The 23,754-nt window shown below is 34.7% G+C and overlaps 1 protein-coding gene and 1 long non-coding RNA gene across 2 annotated transcripts; both read right to left on the bottom strand.

Annotated features, from left to right (window-relative positions):
• Positions 1-2,783: 2,783 nt before the first annotated feature.
• LOC108218343 (uncharacterized) lies at positions 2,784-4,413 on the bottom strand. The gene is made up of 3 exons (XR_001806366.2): positions 4,191-4,413; positions 4,054-4,106; positions 2,784-3,963 (listed from the first exon to the last, which is right to left on the bottom strand). It is a non-coding gene; the product is annotated as an uncharacterized LOC108218343 (long non-coding RNA).
• Positions 4,414-22,010: 17,597 nt separating this feature from the next.
• Positions 22,011-23,330, bottom strand: LOC135152012 (uncharacterized). The gene is made up of 4 exons (XM_064091337.1): positions 23,133-23,330; positions 22,962-23,054; positions 22,564-22,701; positions 22,011-22,449 (listed from the first exon to the last, which is right to left on the bottom strand). The coding sequence occupies exons 1-4, from the start codon at positions 23,295-23,297 to the stop codon at positions 22,069-22,071; spliced, it is 777 nt and encodes a 258-aa protein (XP_063947407.1). The 5' UTR covers positions 23,298-23,330; the 3' UTR covers positions 22,011-22,068.
• Between the last annotated feature and the right edge of the window lie 424 nt (positions 23,331-23,754).

Below are 23,754 nucleotides of genomic sequence, written 5' to 3'. Positions count from 1 at the left end.
CACGTTTCATGTTGAGCCATGGAGGCAGGTTATAGTTGACTAGGATAATTGGCCACGTGCTATGACTAAGGCTCATTGTACGAAAGGGATTGAACCCGTCGGAAGCTAAATCTAATCTGACATTACGATTTTCGGATGAAAACATTGGATATTTAGCATCCATCGTCTTCCAAGATACACCATCTGCCGGATGCCGCAATTTTCCGTCTTTCTTTCGATCTACTGCATGCCACAACATTAGCTTTGAGATTTCTTCGCACATGTACAGTCGCTGCAGCCTTGGTTTTAAAGGAAAATATCTCATAACTTTTGGTGGAATTTTGTTCTTTTTATTTTCTTCTTGCTTATCACTCCACCTTGAGACACCACAGCTTGTACAAGAAACTAAATCCTTATTTTTACCCCAGTAAATCATGCAGTCATTTGGACATGCATGTATTTTCTCGTAGTCTAGACCTAAATCCCTAATAACTTTCTTAGCAACAAAAAAAGAACTAGGTACACAGAACTGTCTTGGCTATGTCAACCTTATCAAAATTAAGGTTAATGTTTTTTTTTGTTTCTGCAGATTTTATGATGACTGTCAAAAGTCAGAACAAGTTCTTAAAAGAATGGCTACACAGAAGGATTTTACCAAAGGTAATAACTCACAATTGTAAGGCCCTTTCGATTGTTATGTAATGATTATGACCACTTAATTAGGTACAAACTAGTAGGCCTTTATTGTATCATGAAAACAGATCACATTTGTGTAGTTAGTCTGATTGTCTAACTTGTCAATTTATGAAATTATTTGGTTTGCCAATTTTCATTGTGGATTGTTGGTTTGATATTCTGTTGGTTTGGTGCTTCTACTCGACCGATTGATGAGAATGCTTTTACCGTGGTAAAATCATCATCTATTTGACTTTGAGTTCTCAAGAACTTTGATGTTGCGACTTGATGTCTCTTCTTAGAATAGATGATGGGTTTACCATTGCAAAAACAATCTTGCGGAGGACATACAAATGGCTTGCGTTGGCTGCAGAAAATTAAAGGACTCTGGATGGTGTTTTCCAACTGCTGATAGTAGGCCTTTCAAATCTTGGCTAAATCAGATTTCTCTTAATTAAGGTTAATGTCTTATTTTTTTTCTTTTTGCAGATTTGATGATCAGTGTCAAAAGTCAAAAGAAAGGCCTTGGAAGAATGGCTAAGCAGAAGGATTTTACTTGGAATTAATAACCGGGAATTGAAATGCCCTTTTCCATTGTAATGTTGATTTTGGCCACTTAATTACAAACTAGTACGTCTTGATTGTATCATGAAAAGTGATCAAATTTGTGTAGTTACTCCGATTGGACTAACTTGTCAATTTATAAAAGTATTTGGTTTGCCAAATTTCATTGCCGATTTTTGGTTTGATATGTTGTTGCTTGCTGGATTCTGGTTTTGCAAATTTGTTGGTTTAGTTTGTGTTGGGATGTAATATTTAGAAACCATAGTTTGATAATTAATCAAATAACGCTGCCAGTATACACTTGTCTAACTTACACAACACAAATGGCTAAAAGTGTAGTCTTATAATGAAATTAATTTGTTCACATACAATTGTTTTACAAGCTTGTCTTAAAAGATTTTTAACAATAGCATATGAAAGACCTGTTGTCTATTCTGATCAGAGGACGTCCCTTACACAACACGATTAAAAATGACCTATAACCATTGTCATATGAACATCTAAACAACAGTTTTGTAAGCACAACAAAGTCCCAGTTGCTTGTTAATTTGGGACAACGGAATAGTTTTTGACAGTTGTCTAATAACTGTTGTGTGAATATGATTTTCTTGTAGTGCGCATTTGACTTGTGGCAATATCTAGAGTTTGGAGTAGGACACTTGACTTGTAATACACTTCTCTTTCCTGCAAGCATAAGTAATATATTGATGGAGCCCCACACTTTCCTACAAGCTTTACTTATAACATAATTACAGTATACGTAAAAGAACTCGACATCAGTATTGGACCATGCCATGTGCTTGAGAATTTGGTGTGAACGAAGTTTCCTTTTATAGACAACTCAAGTTTTGGGTTCTCACGTTGAGCGATCTGTAGGCTTTATAACAAATAAACTAAAAAATGTTAGAACTGTCAATATGACTTAATCCTGTTATTATACAGGCCTTCTTGTTCAACATCTATGTTGTTTAGTCTGGTTTTAATTATAAATTCAAATGTTTTTAATTTAAGTTTTGTTTCGTTGTAATTTTTGTAGTTTTAATGATTTTATTGCTACTATTATCACGTTTTAGTAATTTGTGTTCCATACTGCAATTAAATATTAAAGTCATGACGAAAATTTTATGTATTATATAATTTGATACTAAAAGAAATTATAATTTATTTAAATGAAAAATTTATATTTATGAAATACTCAATAAAGTTTATGTAAATATTTGCTTATGACTATAATACACTTAATCTCTTAAAGTAACAAATATCTTTCTTTAAGTTACACCCAAGACTGTCTTAGTAGTTGTATTGAATCTATTTTTGAGAAAAAATAGTTATGCAAAAAATAACCAAAGATACATATAAAAATTTAAATTATGTTTAATTTGATTAAATAAGCAAAATTTATTTTTTGAGCAGAGCTTCCATGTGTTCATATATAGATGGACATCATTTGCTCTAAAGAGTATACTATATAATAAATATATATAGATTGACACACATATATAAGCACCTCATACATTACATAATGCAGACTGAGGAGACTTCATAAACAGAGTACAACAGATCAAAACACAATTGTATTATTCTTTAGCATTATAAACAATTAACAATATTGTTGGAAGTTGAGACTTGAGAGACACCGGGTACAAAACATATGCATCCAGACAATCCCGAAAATGTACACGGGCTAGAATCTACAATTCCAACTATCAACCTTCGCCGACACCTCTTTCTCTTATTTGAGGTCTTTAGCTTCAACTTGGAATGTTTTTGGAGTAGACTGGTCATCTGTGGTCACTGGAATCGAAGGAACAACGTTGGCATGCTCTTCCTTTGATGCTCAAGCTTCTCAGTTGGCTGAATCTCAGGTCTCACAATGTTATCCACCGCAGCTACACTTAAGTACCTTTGACACCAGTTTACTCCTTCGATTGGATTTTTTAGAAGGCTTACGTACATAAAGGCCGCATTGCCTCCCATATTCCCGCTAAAAAGTAAAAGCATCTTGTATGAGTATCCCATTAAGTCCATTCCACGTCCTTGAAACTGATCGATAGAGTACTTCTTAACCCAAGAGTTCCGATCCCCATATTCATTCATCACCCATATATCAATGATTGTGAAAGGGCTTTAATAATAAGGAACAATCAATGATAGCGAGTCATTCATACAATCTAGCTTCTCAGACTTTAGACGAGGAATTTTATTAGAATCCAACACTGTGAATTTTATTAGAATCCAACACTGTGAACAATCTCAATTGCTCTTCTTCAAGGCCAAATGACAAGATTGCTGTATCATTCCCACTTGCACCTAGTGAGGCATCACAAAGCCAATGAAATGCCCCTTTTAAACACCGGGTATTGTGGGACCGAATCATTTTTAAGAGCATAGAGGGATCCACCTGCGGGGGTACGTTCTCCACTTGTCAGTACTCATGTTAAAAATCTCCAGTTTAATGTCTATAGCCTCACCAGGCTCCTTATAAGAAGTGATTCTTACCACTTTGTAATCATTGGTTCCGGGTGTGAAACCAAATACATGAGCAAGAACATTTTTAAAGTGTGAACCATCATTCTTTAGCTTTAGCTGGCCGTGTCTAAGAAACCACCGGTTTCGCTTGGTAGGCCGGGAATGCCTCTTTGGTTCAGCAACAAATCGGTTTTCTCTGGTAACAGGGTTCCAGATCAACATATCTTTGATCCCCGAGGCTCTCAAGTTTAGCGCACACAAGACCGTTACTGCTACCTATTATAGAGATGTCAGATATTAAGGGGTTGCTGAGCCTCAGACAAGAAAAGGATGCAGAACAATCTGTCTTCTCTAGAAGAATGTTACCTCATTACATGTGTTGTTTGTCGATGTATTTGGAGCATTTTCTTCATTATTTCCTGAAATTGTATTATACGTTTTCAATTAATTAAAAAGGAAGCAAAAAACATCAACATAGTAGAATAGCCAAGAAGAAACTCAACCTGTTCTAAAGAGTGCCAAAGAGAAGATGTCTAGCCATGTAAACATGGAACGCCAGACTAAACTCAGTTTTGTTATCCAGATCTCCCAACAAAAGATTCGTCTTTCACGGTGAAGAACAGCAGATTCTACAATTACGTGATTTCTATCACACTGATTAGAGGAGAGAGGAAGCAGGCTGTGATTGAGTGAAATAGAAGAGAAAAACCAATGCTATGTATCTGTTCAGATGTAATGTGGGGCGGTATATAAATTGTATTTGGGGGCAAGGATAACAATTTAGGGTTTACATAAGTATACTAAATTTGGGCCATACATGTGAAGCCCAAAATGTGTAAAAGTTAAGGATAACATATTTATTTATGTCATCTTATGATAGTTTATATCCTTGAGCCCAATTAGTTATATCATTTCATTTGAATCAATTTAGATCACTTTAATTAGACACAATTAATTTTTTCATTCTTAACTCTAAGTAGATAAGTAGACTGGATGACTCCAGTTCACCATCGGAATATCATCCACCCAAAAATAATCTACCACTCTCACTCATCTCTATTATATAAACAATGGTCACGAAATAGATATTTAAAGAGGAAAAAAGTTGAGAGCAAAAAACTAAGAGATTGGCCAAGAAATAGTAATAGTTAATTATACTAGTAGTTACGTTTATATTTGAATTTATATTTTCAAATTATTATTAATCTAAAGATTTAAGAGTTCTTATATTCTTCAGTTTCTAAAATATAAACCATGAAATCAAACATGTATAATTAATTTCACATGTAAAGAATTTTCCAAATTATTAATGATGTAAAGATTTAAGAGATTTTATAATTTAATGCCAATAGATTTTGTATATATTCTAAAATATCTAAAACTCTGAAATTTCATAATATCTCTTAATATCCTACCCCATAAATTACTTTATATATTTTCCAACCTCCAATTCTCCATCTATAAATTTCCATTCTCTCATACGTACATTCTCGGCCCCTTTCTTTCTCCATTCTCTTAAATTTCTCTTTTATTCATTGCTTCTCCATGTGTAGTAAAAGGTAGTCGGCATTTCGAAAAAATTTAGATAAAATCCAATCTTGCTGAATAATATAATATATAGGGATGGCAAAAAGACCCGATCCGACGGATATCCCATCCGAAATCCGAAATTTTGGATATATTTTATTTAGACATGGTTACACTTTACATCTAACTAATAACCATTTGACTTATATTTTGTGGAACATCTTTAATAGTATGTTGCTCCAATTAAACTTGTGTAACATGCATATTATACAAATAAAGAGTTTCACAGAGCACCTAATTAAGTGCTGGACTGTCTTCTACTTGGAGGATTTCTAAAACCGTACGTGTTATTAGTAGTAACAATTAGTGAACACTGAAAAAGAATGACTACATAAAATAACTAGCCACTCTTTATTTGTGAATTCAAAGTAAAAGAATATAAATAATTGACATTTAACTTAGCAGCTCCCGGTCCATTTGTCTTGTACATATTATCGAGTACCTCAACTGCCACTCGAATGATTGCATGTCAAATTTGGATGGTGAGCAGGAAATGAAGTGTAACCTTCCACCAAATTATGTTCTAATATACGGATCGCTCTTGTGTGAGAGAGAATTTTTTATGGATTGGCTCGGGTTTGGAAAAGAAGGAGAAGTTGTGAGAATTTTGTCACAATTAGGAGTAAACAACACCAATTGGACATACAAAAATAGTTGGCTCTTCTACATTTGGAAGGTTAAATTCTACATCATCTTGGCTTCCAATAGAGATACTATCATTAGATACAGAACTTTCAGACGAATCCTCAGAGAAAACCCCAGCAAAGCTATCAAGAACGATCAATGTATGAATGTTCTGAGTCTGGGCTTTCTATATGTGGCATCAAACCTATAAACGTTTAAGACATGAATGGAATAAAATTAAAAGACAATACATGAAGACACAATGCAGAATAACAATTTCATTATTGCGCAGCATTTTGACACATAGCATAAAGTCAATACTGGTGGAACATTGTGAAACAAAATGTTTTGAAAATTTAGATTAATTAATTGATTTTCATGAGACACACATCCGATGAAAGTATGATAATTTACAATCCATAAGAGATTAATTAACATACCTGCCATTTCTTCATTGTTAGACATGTTGTCGTTTTCTAAAAAGTATGCCATTGTAGAAACCTACACAAAAAGAAATAACTCACGAAAATTTTGCAGAACAAATGGCAAGATAATCTCTCTCCCACAAACTCAGCAAAAAAAATTGTTGCTACAATCTTCGTAGAGATGAGCAAACTGGGTCAAAACATAAAAGGAGACGCGCTCAATTTGGGAAGATAGTGCCGTTACCGATTTAAATATTATAAAATTTTAATTAAACTATAACCCTTTGATGAGAGTAAAATGGAGAGTCGGTGATGGGACTCCGGGAATTCCAAAAAAAAAATAATGGAACTCCATATAACCTTCTTCCCATAAAGAATACTTAACAACTAATTGATGTTATATTTCATACATAATAATCGTTTGAATGACAGACAAGGGCAATTATCTAAATATGAAAAATATCTTGGTAACCTTGTGATTAGTAGGTCCTAAGAATATACTACAAAAATAAACTTTAATAAAAAATATTACCTCGTAACATGTGTTGTTTGTCCATGTTTTTAAAGCATTTTCTTGATTATTTGCTGAAATTGTATTATATATAAATGCATTTTCAATTAAAAAGGATGTAAAAGTCATCAAAATAGTAGAATAGGCCACAAGATATTATACCTGTTCCACAGAGTGCCAAAGAGAAGATGTCTAGCCATCTAAACATGGAAAGCCAGACCAAACTCGGTTTTGTGATCCAGATCTCCCAACAAAAGATTCGTCTTTCACTCCGTAGAACGGCGGATTTTGCAATTACCTGACATTAGTGGTATTAGTCAATAATTAGATACTAAACAGACTCTTGTATTATGATGAAAAAAATTCTCCTAACATGTCAGAAGTACATACCTTCAATTCTTAGACACCAAGTCGACATTAGTATAGACTGTCCTGTGTTACTGGTGTAACATAAGACATCATCATGAATGAAATGACCTCCATAATACATTTAGACCTCATATATAACCGTTTCTTCCATAATTTTAACAAAATAAAGGCCTTGAATGATTGTACATGAGGCCTAATATTCAAACCCCGAAGGAAAAGTATTAACTAAATTGAGTTCCAAGGAACATACATTAAACTCTAATATTAAAGTCAAAAAAGGAAAAATATAAATTAACAAAATTAGATATCAATTATTTTCAGAAAATAATAAATTGTAAAAAAAATATTATAAAACCTAGTATATTTGATAAATATACCCTTCATTACCCAGATATGCCTTCACTGGTAAGCACAAAGAAAAAGAAGAGGTGGAGTTCTCAATGTGAGCATTTGGATGACTGCTGAAGGATGTCATATATGCTGCTGTCTGCTTTCAGCTATCAGCATATCGGTTCCTTACTGGACTGTGGTCTCTCCTTCCCCCTTGATGTCAATGCTTAGAACTTTGTGAATTCTTTTTATTGCAACTTTCATTCGCTCGTCAAATAAAAAAAAATAAGTATTCCATAATCTAGCAACTCGGGAAGGGTACTGCACCTGATTGCATACTTGGTGGGTTTTTTTTCTTCGTCCAATAAAGTCTTAAATTTATCTAGAATTCAGATTTTGTAAAATTGTTCATTTCAGCTGAAACTTGTACTCACAAACAGTTTCTATTTCTCCTCATTTTTTGCTTTATAGCTTTTTTATTGTAACTGCATAAACACGGTGGATAAGATGGTTTAAAATAACTTAAGGCATAATGTAAAAGTATTGGTTCTTAAATTTTTCAATCAAATTAGGGCGCTTATATATGTTCTAGGAAATCAAACTAATCTGACAGCTGATATATACTCTAACTACCAGTTTCTTGTATTTTTCTTATGAAAAAATAAACAAATTATAATTTATTATAGGGTTTTTCCACAAATACCCAAATCTAAAAAGTTTTTTACAAGAATATGTAATTTTTTTAAGAAAATTGTAAAATTATAATCTTTCACATAAAATTTACAAAATTACCAATTTTTTTAAACTTTTTTTGTAAAAATACTGATCATAGCAACCCCATATGCAACCATAAATATAATGTTGAAAATTACATTTAATGGCATAATGAAATATAATGTTGAAAATTATATTTAATTGCATAATGAGTTGTAAGTGCAGGGTTGCAAAGGTGAAAAACTAAGCACCCGCCAATAAGCACGCCAATACTAATATGAGAAAAACAATAAGAAAATTAACTAAAAGCAACCACAAGATTAATTAAAAGCAACCAACAATATTTGCTTCTATGTTCAATATCCAGTATACCAGGAATGTAGATTTTTGCATACAAATAACAGAATGTTATAGTTCTACAAGACAAAAAGAATTTTGAAGCAAATTCACAGCAATCACAAAACAACTAAACTAGCCACAAGGATTACCTATGAGCAGATTCTATTCATCATGCTATAGCAACTCTGTCATTAATTTTGGCCAACACATCTCTTAATTGATTCCTTAACTATAAGGCTTTGATTCAGTCTTGCCCTCTATAGTAAGCCAAGGCACTTAATCCAGCAAAGGCTCAAATCTCAATGCCACCACTTTGAGCCAAAACCTCCTTCACAATCTCTTCTTCCATGCCCTGGTTAACCAACTTCGTTAAAGCCAGAAGCAATTGAAGAGCAAAAGAGTCGACCATCCTTTTCAGAATGATGTTCCAGTAAGCAGTTGGCTTCGTCTCTAACACTCGGATAATCACTCATATGACCAACATCAATCTCACCAAAACCTTCAATGTTTACTATTGTCGAATGACCATCAATAAAACACGCTTTGAATGCATTGCCTGAGGTCATGAACTTACTCCACACTACCATGTACTCTGAGTCACATGTGTAGTCTGCCCAACATTTACCCGCACGATGAGATTGGACAATTGCTCTACTGCTCTCTAATAAGATTCCGCGTCTCTAAACAAACCCCCAATCTTAATATTAAGATAATATATTTTTACAAAAATATTAAAGTTGTATTTGGTTGCATTTAGTTGAATAGTATATTCGCAATTATTTTCATAAGATAATAAATTGTAATTTTTTTTATAAAAACTAGTATATTTGATAAATACCCTTTATTATGTGGCATTTATTTTTTTAAAGAAAAGGGCTTGATCGGCACTTGGATTAAGAGACAGTACCGATATTATTGGCTAATTTAATTTTTGACCACCAATTTCAAAACTTCAAATCTTCTATAGGTGAGAACGTCCTATCTTATCTTCAGTCTTTCCTTTGTCCTTGAATTTGACCAACTTCGTCTAGCCGCTAACCTATTTCTTATAAGTATTATTTTTCCTTGCAGACAGTAGAGCCTTGGGAAGATCTCTGCCTTATTTCCATGATTTAGGCCATCTCCTTTCACTCGAAAGTCTAGAAACTTAATCGCTCTCTCCCTCCGTTATAACATACTTTCTCGCCAGAATGGCTCCTCTTTGGAAGAAAAAACAACTCTATGAGCAGAACTAAGTTATTTTGTGTCCATCAAATTGTGTGATTCATTCCACTGAAAAATTCTTTTACACCTGTAATATTGCACCTTAATTTTTCCATGAACCCTTCATATTGTTTAACAAGGATTTACCTGTGCTTTGGCCCTCACTTTATAAGTCGGTCCACATAGAACTTCTATTTTCTCGATTATCTACTTTGTAGTTGATAATGTTATTGTATATTACATTATCACGAGACTCAATCAATTTGATCTGCAAACCATATCCATAGACCTATTCTCCTTTTTGGAATATGTAAACTTCGAAAGTTCTTTGGGCACATAGTGTACATGAATAACCTTATTACCTTTAGTTGTTTGTAGGAACGAGGGTCATGGGAGTAAATGGTCCATTCTTCAAGATTTCAAGATAAATATGGTTTGCCATGTTTACAAAAACATCATCTTTATTTTTCATAGAGTTAAGTTGCTCTGTCAAGTGGTGGGATTTTAATGTTCCATGCTTTTCTGTGAACTCATTCTTTAGGATCTTTGATTGTAAGCCTCTACTTTGATACCATTTATTGGAAATCAGTTGAGGTCACAAGGAGGGTGATTGTGTGTGTTTGAGTTCTTTTTAGAATTTCTTGATGATCTTAAGCACATCAAACACGAATATAAAACAAGAACTATCAACTATGAAGACTCCCAGAAGATAGCTATTAATATACATGCAAAAATATTAATATATGATAATGCACAACATATAAAATCAAACAAAATTTTATTTACTTAGAATATTAGTAAAATCTAGCTTTTCTTTGATGACAAACCCAACTCCCTTTTCATGAAACTTACAGAGATAAAGTCTTTAGCAAATGCTTTAAAAGTTATAGAATGAAAGTGATGGCTATATAGACTAGCACATGCACTCGTAATAATATTTTCTGAACAAACTAATTAGGGAATGCACAATCGGTTTGTTTGTTGATTTATTAGGAAATTGCAACATGAACCATAAAAATTTTTCCAATCAATTTGCCTTGTCCCACAATCGGTAGTGCATTTAACTTGTTGATATCTTGAGTTTTGGAGTAGCACACTTGACTTGTCATACACTTGTTACCTGTAAGCATAAGTGTTTTGTCGAGCCCCCTGCTTTCCACATGCTTTACTAACTTAACCATAGAGACTTCTACATTATATAACAGACTCTACTACATTAACGGACTCGACATCAATATTTGAATTTGCGTTAAGCTTGAAAATATGGTATGGATGAAGTTTGTGATACAGTGTTTTTATCGACAACCCAAGTTTCGGGTCCGCAACTCACTACACGAAAAACCGGGTATTTTTAACCGATTATTTTTTAGCGTTCGGTAGGTTTTATAACAAATAAGTTTAAAAAAATTAGTACTATAAATATGAATTAATCATGTTATTATACAGGCCTGTCTAGTTCAACACATATGTTGTTTAGTTTGGTTTGAAATATAAATTTAAATGTTTCTAATTTATGTTGCCTTTCATTGTAATTTTGGTAGTTTTTATCATTTTATTGCTACTATTATCAAGTTTTAGTAATTGCTATTCCACATTGCGATTAAATATTAAAGTCATGACTTAAAATTTATATACTAAATATTTTGATACTAAAAGAAATTATAATTTATTTAAATGAAATTTTATATTTCTGTCTCAATAAATTTAATTTTGCTTATACACTACGCCATAAATGGCTTTCAGCAACATTACAAATACGTTGCCAGATGCCCATAAATTGTTGCAGCAGGCTGAAAATTTGCAATGGCAACGGTTTTGGGCTGTTAGTATTTTCGGCGTTGCCGTAGCCTTCAAAGCCAACAGTTTATATGAAAAGGCAACATCGGAAAATCCGTTGCCAAAAAGGCACAATTTTGAAAAAAAAAGTGGGACCCACCAAGCAGTGGGTCCATATATTAGATCCACTGTTTGGTGGGTCCCACTACTGTACCGTGGGGTCCAGCACAATTGCAACAATTTCTAACATATAACAATAAGTATAAAGCACACTGCAATAGTTTTTAAATTATCAAATTAAAAGCACCTGTTTGAATACAAAAATTTTCTTACATTCCAAAATCAACATCCACAATATACATCCCTACTACTACTTAATGCCAACACTTAACCAAGCATAAAGAATCCGATCATCACAAACATTGCAAGTCTTCTTGACCTCCTTTACCTTGAGAAGTGTAAGCAATTGGTAATCCTGTAGTACTCTGCGCCACCAAGAAGAACAACCTCAGCAACAATAGCAAGTACAACTGATTAGATGACAAAATTCAGATTAGATGCTATTCGTATATTGCTCAATTGTAGTGGCTTAACAACTGATAGAGAGAAATAATTACACTGTATAGTATTTTATTTTGGAGTAGTACCATTTGTTCAGTTCTTATTTGCCTTAATTGTTTTAGCATTAAAATTATCAGTATTCAACTTGCATTATACAAATTCTTTTACTTTTACAAAAACATAAGAGTTATAATCTAAAGGTATCTAAGTTAGTAATATTAATTTTTTCTAATCAGTATTCAGTTTTTGTATTATGCAATCTCTTCCCGTAACTTACTGCAATTGATTTTGTTGTATTAAGAACAGATGCAGTAAGAATTAATACTGTAAAGAAAAATGCTTACCAGTTGATTTGGTACATAAAGATTCCCATCCTTGTACTTCAGCCTAAACGAGTCTTCAATTCCTGTCGCACTACCATTTGAGATCAGATGGGAAAACCAGTCAAGTAAGCTTGTTGGAGATTATTATAGATCAGAAGAATCAATATATGCTCAATAGCAGAACTCTTTTTGAAACATACAAGTTTGGGAATGAGAATCGGGGATGGACTTGATTAATTGTATTTGTATTTCTTTATGGTTAATATGCAGTCCCGAGTTCTAAAATATCAAAGATGAAAATCTTCTTTCGGGTTTAAGAGCACACAAATTTCCTTAAGCCAGATCCTGATTGCGAATGAGTTGCATACAGTATTAAACATGCAGTGTATTCATAAAGGACGACGACGTTCCATATAAACTATAATCCCCGATTTTTATTTTTTGGTGTCTTGCAGTACTAAGTGCTTGAACTTCGCATTTAACAAATACACTATACGAAGCTTGCTCAAGTCACCTTAAGCATTTGAATTCTGTTCTGTCTTGCTCTGCTTACTGGAGTCTACTACCACCCCTAACCACCTTGTTTTCACATTTGCCGCTTACACCACTTTTCAAGACCAATAACAGTTTATTTTCGGGCTAGATTTCTCCCGCCAATTCCTAATTAACTACTCTACTAATAGTCTTTTATTAAAATTAAAGATTATAATTTATATCAATCCCCATATACTTTTCTGTTTGTATAGAGGTTCACTTATTTAAGGACAGAACCTAAAACAAAGATAATTATACCAATGGTAGCCATCTAAATTCATACAAAATGATAGTTGGTCAGCAAGCAAATGACAAATACTAAAATAAATATGGGACAACATTCCACAGTAGTACCAGAAATTAGACAGCTATTTCTTACCATATTATTTTGAACATAGAGCTCTCCTTAAAAAATAATCTGCAACCAAATAAAATGATCAAATTAGAGTAGGCAATGAAGGATTTGAGCTGATATATAACTCACTCAGAAAGCAATAAATGAAAACGTAATATGGGAAAACTGAAGTTGTTCTTATTTCCTCTCAACTGAAATGAAATTACATGCATAATATATAAGCTTACCTGATAATTGTTCACTCCTAAAAACCAGCAACTAGTTTCCTGGTTACAATACTACACTACGCATACTTATCAGAAATAACTGAAACTACTACTAAGACTAATCCTAGCTGAAACTACGGATAGCCAGCTGGCTTATTCAAAACAAACCAAATTCAGATTACTATACTAACATACACCCCCTTAATTTAAATTTGGTTTCTGCAGATTCTTAATTCCCAGCAACGCGCGTAGTCTTTCAAACTTCACAGTAGCCATAGCTTTTGTTAGTACGTCTGCTCGCTGATCACCTGTTCCAATGTGCTTAACCACAATTTCACCACGTTCCACACACTCCCTGATAAAATGATATCGAATGTCGATGTGTTTACTACGCCCATGAAACACCGGATTCTTAGCTAAGTCTATAGCTGATTTATTATCTATATACAGAATCACCGGTCCTATATCTCCACCAGTGAGCTTCCCCAGTAAATTACGCAGCCAAATCGCCTGACAAGCAGCTGCTGTGGCTGCCATAAACTCAGCTTCACAAGATGACAAAGCTACGCAACGCTGTTTTTGTGACACCCAAGTAATCAGACTCTCGTTAAGATAAAACGCCATCCCCCCTGTACTCTTCCTGTCATCAACTTGTCCACCTAAGTCACTATCAGAATATCCAGATAGCATATTATTACTGCCACCTTTCGAGTACACCAAACCATAATCTAGAGTTCCCTTCAGATATCGGAGGATACGTTTCACAGCATTCCAATGCATAACAGTGGGTCGCTCCATATAACGACTCACAAGCCCGACAGCATATGCTATATCTGGTCGTGTATGTACCAGATATCTTAAACCTCCCACAACACTCTTGTACTGAGTTGGATTTACCGGTGTTCCATTATCATCTTTATGAAGTTGTAGAGTTGGCTCCATAGGATATTTTGTAGGCTTGCACTCAGCCATACCACTTCTCTCCAATACTTTCTTTGCATAAGACGCCTGCTTTAGCTCAATGAAATCACCTGTCTGGTTCACCTCTATCCCAAGATAATGGGACAATTTCCCCAGATCACTCATATCAAAAACCTTACTCATTTCCGCCTTGAATCTTTTTATGAGTGATATATTTGTCCCTGTAACTAACAAGTCATCCACATATACACCAACTATTAGTACCTCAGTTTTCTCACGCTTTGTATATACTGCATGCTCATATGGGCATTTAGTAAAACCCAATTTCTCCAAACACTGATTTAATTTAGCATACCAGGCCCGTGGGGCTTGGCGTAACCCATACAAAGCCTTTACCAACTTGTACACCAAATGCTCCTTTCCCGGCGTCAGAAAACCTTCTGGCTGCATTACATATACATCCTCTTGCAAGTCACCATTTAAAAACGCCGATTTAACATCCAGGTGGTGCACTTCCCAATCATTTTTCGCTGCTAAAGCCAATAACAATCTTACAGTCTCCAATCGTGTGACTGGTGCAAATACTTCTTCAAAGTCCACCCCTTGTTTTTGTACATATCCCTTCGCAACTAATCGAGCCTTGTACTTGACAATATCACCCTCAGTGTTCTTCTTTAATTTATAAACCCATTTTAAACCGATCGGCTTGTGACCTGATGGCAACTCCACAAGTTTCCAAGTGTTATTTTTCTCAATGGCCTCTAGTTCAGTCTTCATGGCAGCTCTCCAAGAATGTTCTTTAACAGCCTGTTGATATGTGACTGGTTCCTCAATACCCAGGAGCAACAATTCTTCTTCTAATTCAGTTTCTTCTGTGTTCTCATAAATATCACTTATCAATCTGAGCCTTCTTGGTGTGCTGCGTTCATCTGATGCTTTTGAGTTGTATTCCCTCGTCTGTGGAGAATCTGGAGATTGAATAGGTACATCAGTCTCCCCCGTATAAGCTTCATTAGTCTCCCCTGTATCAGCTTCATTTGTTAGCTGATCATGGGCCTCCTCGACCATAAACTCTGCCTGTGCTTTCTCAACACCGCTATCATCATATCCACTTGTGTCATTCCAGGCCCATGACTTAGACTCCACAAATACTACGTCTCTGCTAACATGCACCCTTCTCTCAACTGGATCAAACACACGATGAGCTTTTGTACCGGGCTCTCTTCCAAAATATACCACGTACTTACTGCGATCATCCAGCTTCTTAGTATATACAGATGGAACCTTCATATAAGCACAACACCCAAACACCCTTAGGTGACTAATATCAGGTTTTAACCCGGACCAAATTTCATATGGGGTGCAGCTAGACAGTGTTCGTGTGGGTAATCTATTAAGCACATACACCGAGTGATTTACTGCCTCACCCCAAAATTCTGTAGGAACTTGTTTTTCTTTTAGAAAGCTACGTGCCATTTCTACAACTGTCCTGTTCCTCCTTTCCACCACACCATTTTGTTGTGGGGAATAAGGAGCGGTGTAATGTCTAAGAATACCAGCATCCTCACAAAAACTTGTAAATTGAGAAGAACAAAATTCACCACCTCTGTCTGTACGTAAAGCCTTAATTTTTTTCTCAGACCCATTTTCTACAAGTGCTTTAAATTTTTTAAACGCTTCAAATGCTTCATCTTTAGTTGATAAAAAATATACCCACATCACACGACTAAAATCATCAACCAAAAGTAGAAAATACCTCTTTCCAGATGGTGTTGGCGGTGAGATTGGTCCACATATGTCACCATGTACTAACTCCAACGCTTTCTTGGACACGTAATTTGACTGAGAGGGAAAAGCTGTCCTTGTTTGCTTGGCCATAAGACACCCTGTACATGCTTCTTTAGGTTGTACCAAACTTGGAAGACCTACAACCATCTCGTTTTTCTTCATAAAGTTCATTGCATTCCAGTTCACATGTCCCAAACGGGCGTGCCACAATTGAGAATTTTCTTCTGACTTGGTAAGCAAACATCGTTTGTGGGATTCTTCCAACATAATTTTATACAATCGATTTGCTGATCTCTTAACTTTCATTAACAATCTTCCATCATTACCATATACCCATAAGAATTCTCCATCCAATACTACCTTGTTACCCTCTTCTGACATTTGTCCGAGACTAATGATGTTATTGCAGAGCGTTGGGATATAAAACACATCACTGAACACTTTTTCTTCTCCAGTTTTACACATGAACGAGACTGATCCCTTCCCTTTAATACATACTGTCGACCCATCACCAAATTTCACCTCACCTGTCAGGCCTTCATCTAATTGTGAGAATTTCGTTTTGTCCCCAGTCATATGATTACTGGCTCCATTATCCAAATACCATAACTGAGAAAATTTCTTTTTATCTCCGGTTACCTCTAACTTCGGGATCACATTTTGTTCATTCAACAGCACCATCTTACTTTCGTTTTCATTTAACTCAGACAACAGCAGTGCAGGTTCGTTGTCATTTATTTGTACCAGATTTGCCTCCTGTTTTTGGTTTCTTTCTCGTCGTGGTCTCTTGCATTCAGCAGCATAATGTCCCAACACATTACAGTTGAAACATCTTACGGTACTCCTATCACGACCAGCCCCTTGAGAACGTGTGTTGTCCTCAAACCTGCCCTGAAAACTACGACCACCCCGTCCCTTGGAACTTGTCTGTCCATCAGTAACCTCCTTGTTAGTTCGTTTCAGCCATTCTTCTTGAGTGAGTAGCAGTTTGTTCTCCTCACTCTTCTCTCGCCTGGACCATTCCTCCGCAGTCAACAGCAACTTGCTCCCAACTGTCTCCTTTTGACCCTTGATCCTCTCCTCATGAACTTGTAAGGAGCCCACAGCCTCTTCAACTGACATTTTTTCTAAATTCCCAAACTGTTCTATCGTGGAAGTGATTTGGAGAAATCTCGACGGAACAGCCCGTAGTAGCTTCTTGACAACATAGGATTCTTTCATTTCTTCACCCAAAGCCCGTATAGTAGACACCAGGCCATTCAATTTCATGGAAAAAACATCCAGTGCTTCGTTATCATCCATTCGCAGAGCCTCGAATTCTGCTTTCAACGTCTGGATCTTAGCCTTCTTTACACGATCATCCCCTTGGCACATGACTTTAATGGCTTCCCAGCCATCCTTTGCTGTTTGTTTCACAGCAATTGACAGTAACATATCCTCCGGTATGCCTTGGTAAATCATTGCCAAAGCAATCTTGTCTGTTTTCTCATCGATCACAGCCGTAGCATCAACTGGTTCTACTGCAGTCCACACTCCCTGGGCCTGCATGAAAACCTTCATTTTCAATGCCCATGCCGTATAATTTCCCCGGGTCAACAGTGGATAGGTTAGCCCAAAAGAACCTCCTTTACTCTTTCCCGCGTCCATATCGTGGCTATTCTGTATACCTGCTCTGATACCAAATGAAGGATTTGAGCTGATATATAACTCACTCAGAAAGCAATAAATGAAAACGTAATATGGGAAAACTGAAGTTGTTCTTATTTCCTCTCAACTGAAATGAAATTACATGCATAATATATAAGCTTACCTGATAATTGTTCACTCCTAAAAACCAGCAACTAGTTTCCTGGTTACAATACTACACTACGCATACTTATCAGAAATAACTGAAACTACTACTAAGACTAATCCTAGCTGAAACTACGGATAGCCAGCTGGCTTATTCAAAACAAACCAAATTCAGATTACTATACTAACAGGCAAATAACTCTAATTAGAAGATTAAGAAGGGCAAAAACTAAACACAGATTTGAAACTATTTCAGGGGATTTTGAGAAAGGTAGAAGAAGAAGTATAAAGTAGCTTATACCTCCTTAATCAACTTTATCACAATATTACGGAAATCAACTTAATCATAGTACCCTGTTTTCCAATCATGTTAGATATCAAAACGTAAATGAATATACTAACTTTTAACTTCATACCACCTGGAGATCAACAAACCATACAGTGAGATGGATATACATTCATATCCACACAGTACAAAATTAACAAAAGAATAACTTAGTTACATACATATCTGTATACATATACACATGTAAAACACAAAATCGACTACAAGTGAGTGAGAAAAGTACCTCCGTCTTAAATTGTAGACCTAATTAAACCCAATCTGAAGCTTCAACCTTGAATCAGAACCCTAATTGAATCGCTGTTGAAGCTTTAGCCTTAAATCAAAGCCCCTAATCTTGATTTCCTAAACTTACTTGAACCCCTTCAAGCCCCTTATTCTCCAGCCCTAATCGAAGCCCTTTTCTTGAGCTTTCAGCAGCGGTTGTCTGGACTGATTGAGCCCAAAATGTTATTCAAGAAAATGCTTTTGTTCAACAATGTTTTGATCTGGACGAATTGTTTTCACCAAAAATTGGATAAGGCGGCAATAATACCGCCCTTGTGTGGACCAAATCTTTTTAACCTGTTTATGTATGTATCTGGTGTCTAGTTGTTTTTTTTAAAACTCATATTTTGAGTTTTTCATCAATTATATAATTTTCTAAAAAATATATTTAATTATTTTAAAATTATATTATAAATGATTAAATACATAATATATATGTATATATATATATATATGTATATCATCTTTCACTCCTATTTCAAATTGATTAATAGTTTTGATAAAAATATAACCAATTTACAAGTTTTTTATTTACTTTTTTGTAAGAAGAATATATGTATTGTTTTTATTAAAATTTAAACAATTTTATTTGTAGTCAAACAATTTTATTTGTAAAAATAATATTTTTAAATTAGTTTTTTATTTTCACAAATAAAGTTTTAATATTTTTTTTATAAAATTATTTCACCTTTCGGGCTACTATTCTATTAACGGGAAATAAATAGGCAATGATTTGATCATGAAATTGACACTAAATAAAATGCCAATTAGAGTGGCCTCAAGTGACACCTTATAAATAAAATAATAAATATTATTTTTGGCAACATTTCTTCATATCTATGGCAACATTTTAGAATATTGTTGTGATAGAGAAGAACATATATACCTACGACAACAATTAGCAACGGCAACAGCATGCTAAAACGTTGGGAAAAGCCATCTATGGCGTAGTGATAACTATATCACACTTATTCTCTTATAATAATAAATCTCTTTCTTTAAATTCATAAAGCTGCCATAATAGTTGAATTGAATCTGTTTTTGAGCAAAAGTAGTTAAGAAAAAAATAAACAAAGATAGGTAAAAATTTAAATTATGTTTAGTTTAATTAAATTAGCAGGTATAGGTCCTAGTGTTTATATAAAGTAGTACCATGTAGTTTCAGTTGGTTACATCATTTGCTCTAAAGGAGCATACTATATACTCGTCATAGATATATATAAACTGGTATACATATATAAGCATCTCATACATTACATCATGCATGCACACTGACGAGACTTTAAACAGATTACAACAGGTTAAAACACAATTTGTATTATTCTTTAGCATTATAAACAAGTAACAATATTGTTAGAAGTTGAGACTTGAGAGACCGGGTACAAAACATATGCATCCAGCCAATCCAAAAAAATGTACAGGGGCATATTATAGAACCTACAATTCCAACTGTCAGCCTTCGTTGACCCCTGTTTTTCTTATTATTGGAGGTCTTTAGCTTCGACATGGAATGTATTTTTTGGAGGTGACTGGTCATCTGTGGGCACTAGAATCGAAGGAACAACATTGGCCACTGATTCAAATATCTTAAGAACATGGCACAGCCACAGGCACGCTTATGATAATGAGAACAAAAGCAGATGCTTTGCAAACTCCATGCCGTCAATATGATGATGAAGCACCTCCATATGATGATGAAGCGCCTCCGCTCTCGAAGTCAGTCATCGGACGTTTTTCACGAGCCTTATCTATGGGTTCAACAAGACTTTTTGCATTGACTGTCACAGGTAATGAAGCTTGTAGCACCTGCGCTGCAGCATCACACTTTGCAGTTGCTTTGTCAGCAGCTTCCAACAAAGTTTGATGACTGTGCATGAGCCTTTATATAAAACAAAAAAAAATAAAAATAAAAATTGGATCTAAAATCTTGATCCTTAATTAACAACAACAAGAACCTTAGACTTCATTATATACCATAAACAATACTAAACCACCAATTGATGATCTATTTCATACATAATAAACATTTAAATGACACAAAATGAAATTATCTAAATATGAAAATAACTTGGTAACCTTGTGATCAATTAGTCATATGAAGATACTACATAAAACTTTAATAAAATAATATTAACTCATAACATGTGTTGTTTGTCGATGTATTTGGAGCATTTTCTTCATTATTTCCTGAAATTATATTATACGTTTTCAATTAATTAAAAAGGAAGGAAAAATCATCAACATAGTAGAATAGCCAAGAAGATACTGAACCTGTTCTAGAGAGTGCCAAAGAGAAGATGTCTAGCCATGTAAACATGGAACGCCAGACTAAACTCAGTTTTGTTATCCAGATCTCCCAACAAAAGATTCGTCTTTCACGGTGAAGAACGACGGATTCTGCAATTAGGTGATTTCTATCACACTGATTAGAGGAGAGAGGAAGTGATTGAGTGAAATAGAAGATGTAATGTGGGGCAGTATATAAGTTGTATTTGGGGGCAAGGATAACAATTTAGGGTTTACATAAGTATACTAAATTTGGGCCCATACATGTGCAGCCCAAAATGTGTAAAAGTTAACGATAACATATTTATTTATGTCATCTTATGATACTTTATATCCTTGAGCCCAATTAATTATATCATTTCATTTGAATCAATTTAGAAGCCCTTGCCTCTTGCTCAGTGGAAACCTTTTGATATAATTTCATGTGTAGTTTAGACAAATAGAACAAATAGACCATCAACAATCAAGATAAATATTGATATAATTATATAAAATCACTACGCCATATATGGTCTACGGCAACATCCAAAAAAAATTTTAAAAATGCTTTAAAATGTTGCTATAAGGTTTAAGGCAACATTTTTGTCAAAATAGTGGGTGTTGGATATCGGCTGGTAGCCTTAGAGCGTAAGCCAACATATTTTAACAAGCTACGGCAACACCCAAAAAATGTAGTGTTAGGTCCATATGGCTACATTTTGTTTATAATAGCAACACCAAAGTGGGTGTTGCCATAAGATCTATGGCAACACAGTTCATTTTTCAGCAACAAAAGGTTGATGTTGCCATTAATTCAATAGCAACATCTTACTCACTCTATGGTAACATCCATTTTCTAACACTGATCAGGTTTTAGTAACATTTTTTATTAAATATGGCAACACCTTTATTGAAGAAATTTTGACATGTTCTTATCTAAAATATAACATCCCAAAACAAATCAAGCCAACTAATCACAAATTCAGATTCAACCATAAACCAAACATCCAAATTTTGCAACAACCATAATTCAACCATCCAGGTAAAATAGCAGTTCAAAGTCTTAAAATTCCTACGTCATCATGCATTACATTACAAGTTAAACTTTGCAAAATATGATTAGAGTATTTAAGTGCATCACACATCAAGTCAAGTAGTCTCCATGGTGGCTGTGTTCGCTCCACTTGCAGAGGCATCATACGTCGGCTCAACACTGAGGTCTTGAATATCAATCTTGAGGTCTGGATTCTTTTCTGCCAACTTGGACACCATTGCCTTGACATTCTCCCGAACCTTCTGATCCATTTTTTCTTCCATCTCTTGAGAAAGTTGTTCTCGGATCTTTTCTGTCAAACTGGCCAACAACTGATCAGAGATAGTAGCCTCAGTGTGTGTCACAGATTTCCCCTTTGCTTCCCTTCTCTGAATAAGTCTACCTAGTAGGTACGATCGGCTGTGTTTCTTGTCACCATATACAAGTTTGTTAGCATCCTCAACGGTTCCCGTTTTAAGAAGTTTTTCAACATCTTCCTACAATAAGGATGTTAAACAATATCACAATCTTACTAAAGTACATCAGGATATAAAAATAGAAACTATAGGCACATGTTACATTTTACATATATATACTAATACAAAACTCACAATCTTTTTTTCAACCGCATCAGTAGGTAGCTTATACTCTCGTGCAGAGTCTCTTTTGCGTGTTTTCACATAAATGTCAGCATCTGATATTGGTGGTGCTGGTTCATCCGGTTTAGCCGCCTGTTCCCTAGCAATTGCCTTGCGTATAAAACACCAATACCACAATCAGTAAAAAAAAAAGAAGGCATAAACATAACCTTACAACACCATAGTGAGTATTTAAAACTGGTACTTCTCACCCACGACAAAACTTAGTCATATTAGCTACCAATAAATTACCTAAATCTATATCACTATTTATTTTACATTTTACCAATAAATTGCCAAATTATACCAACTTTCATTTTTAGACAGATTAATTTCTAAAACTTACAAAGCGAGGCTAATTGCTGACATACCATTTTGTGGCAGACTTGGGCGAAACTCCTAGGCCCGACGGTATGTGTTTCACTTACAAAGCTTCGAGCCCTTATATTTTTTATCACCTTGTCCTACAGAGGGCAAAAAAGAACAAATCAAAGCACATAATTAACATAAGTGATGCATTGGCAAATAAGAAGAATTCTTACCTTTATTTTTTCATCAGCCCAATAAATTAAAAGCATTTTAAAATCTTTCAAAGGGACATCCCTCGGCCTGTTCTCGAGCCTCTCCTCATCAGTACCATACTTACTATAATGTTCCCTCTTGATGCGAGCCTTGTATGCCCTATACTGATCACGCATCGTTGTCATTACCCATTTATAACCCTCCTCAAGAATGATGTATTTATCCTAAAATAATGTAGGGGAATTTTATTTGTCAAAAGATAAATATTTCATAATGCAGATGTAGATTAAAGTGGTAAAAAATAAAAATATTATGTTACCTTCACATACTGCCATAGGATGTCTTTTTTAGGAACTTCACTCCAACTACGACATGTTAGAGAAACAAACTCCCTTACCGTTGTTCCTAAGAAATTGCTGAACTCAGATAGCAAATGATCGTCATCATCTGATATAGGTTGGCCTAGATCCGACAGCTTGATCTCCTTCTTCTCACCTCGCGTATGGACATGACCTAGTTTGGATTTTCCTCTCTTTCTCTTCTCTACTTCAGTTGGTGCATCTGATATACATCATATAAAAGCACTGTAAAAATATAATTTAAGCAACTAGAATTCACAACTAAACTATAATTTCAGTTGGC

Source organism: Daucus carota, chromosome 4 (genome assembly GCF_001625215.2).
Source record: "Daucus carota subsp. sativus chromosome 4, DH1 v3.0, whole genome shotgun sequence".
NCBI lineage: Eukaryota > Viridiplantae > Streptophyta > Magnoliopsida > Apiales > Apiaceae > Daucus > Daucus carota.
Note: the sequence above shows the minus strand (reverse complement) of the source record. Positions and strands in the feature narration are given on the sequence as shown.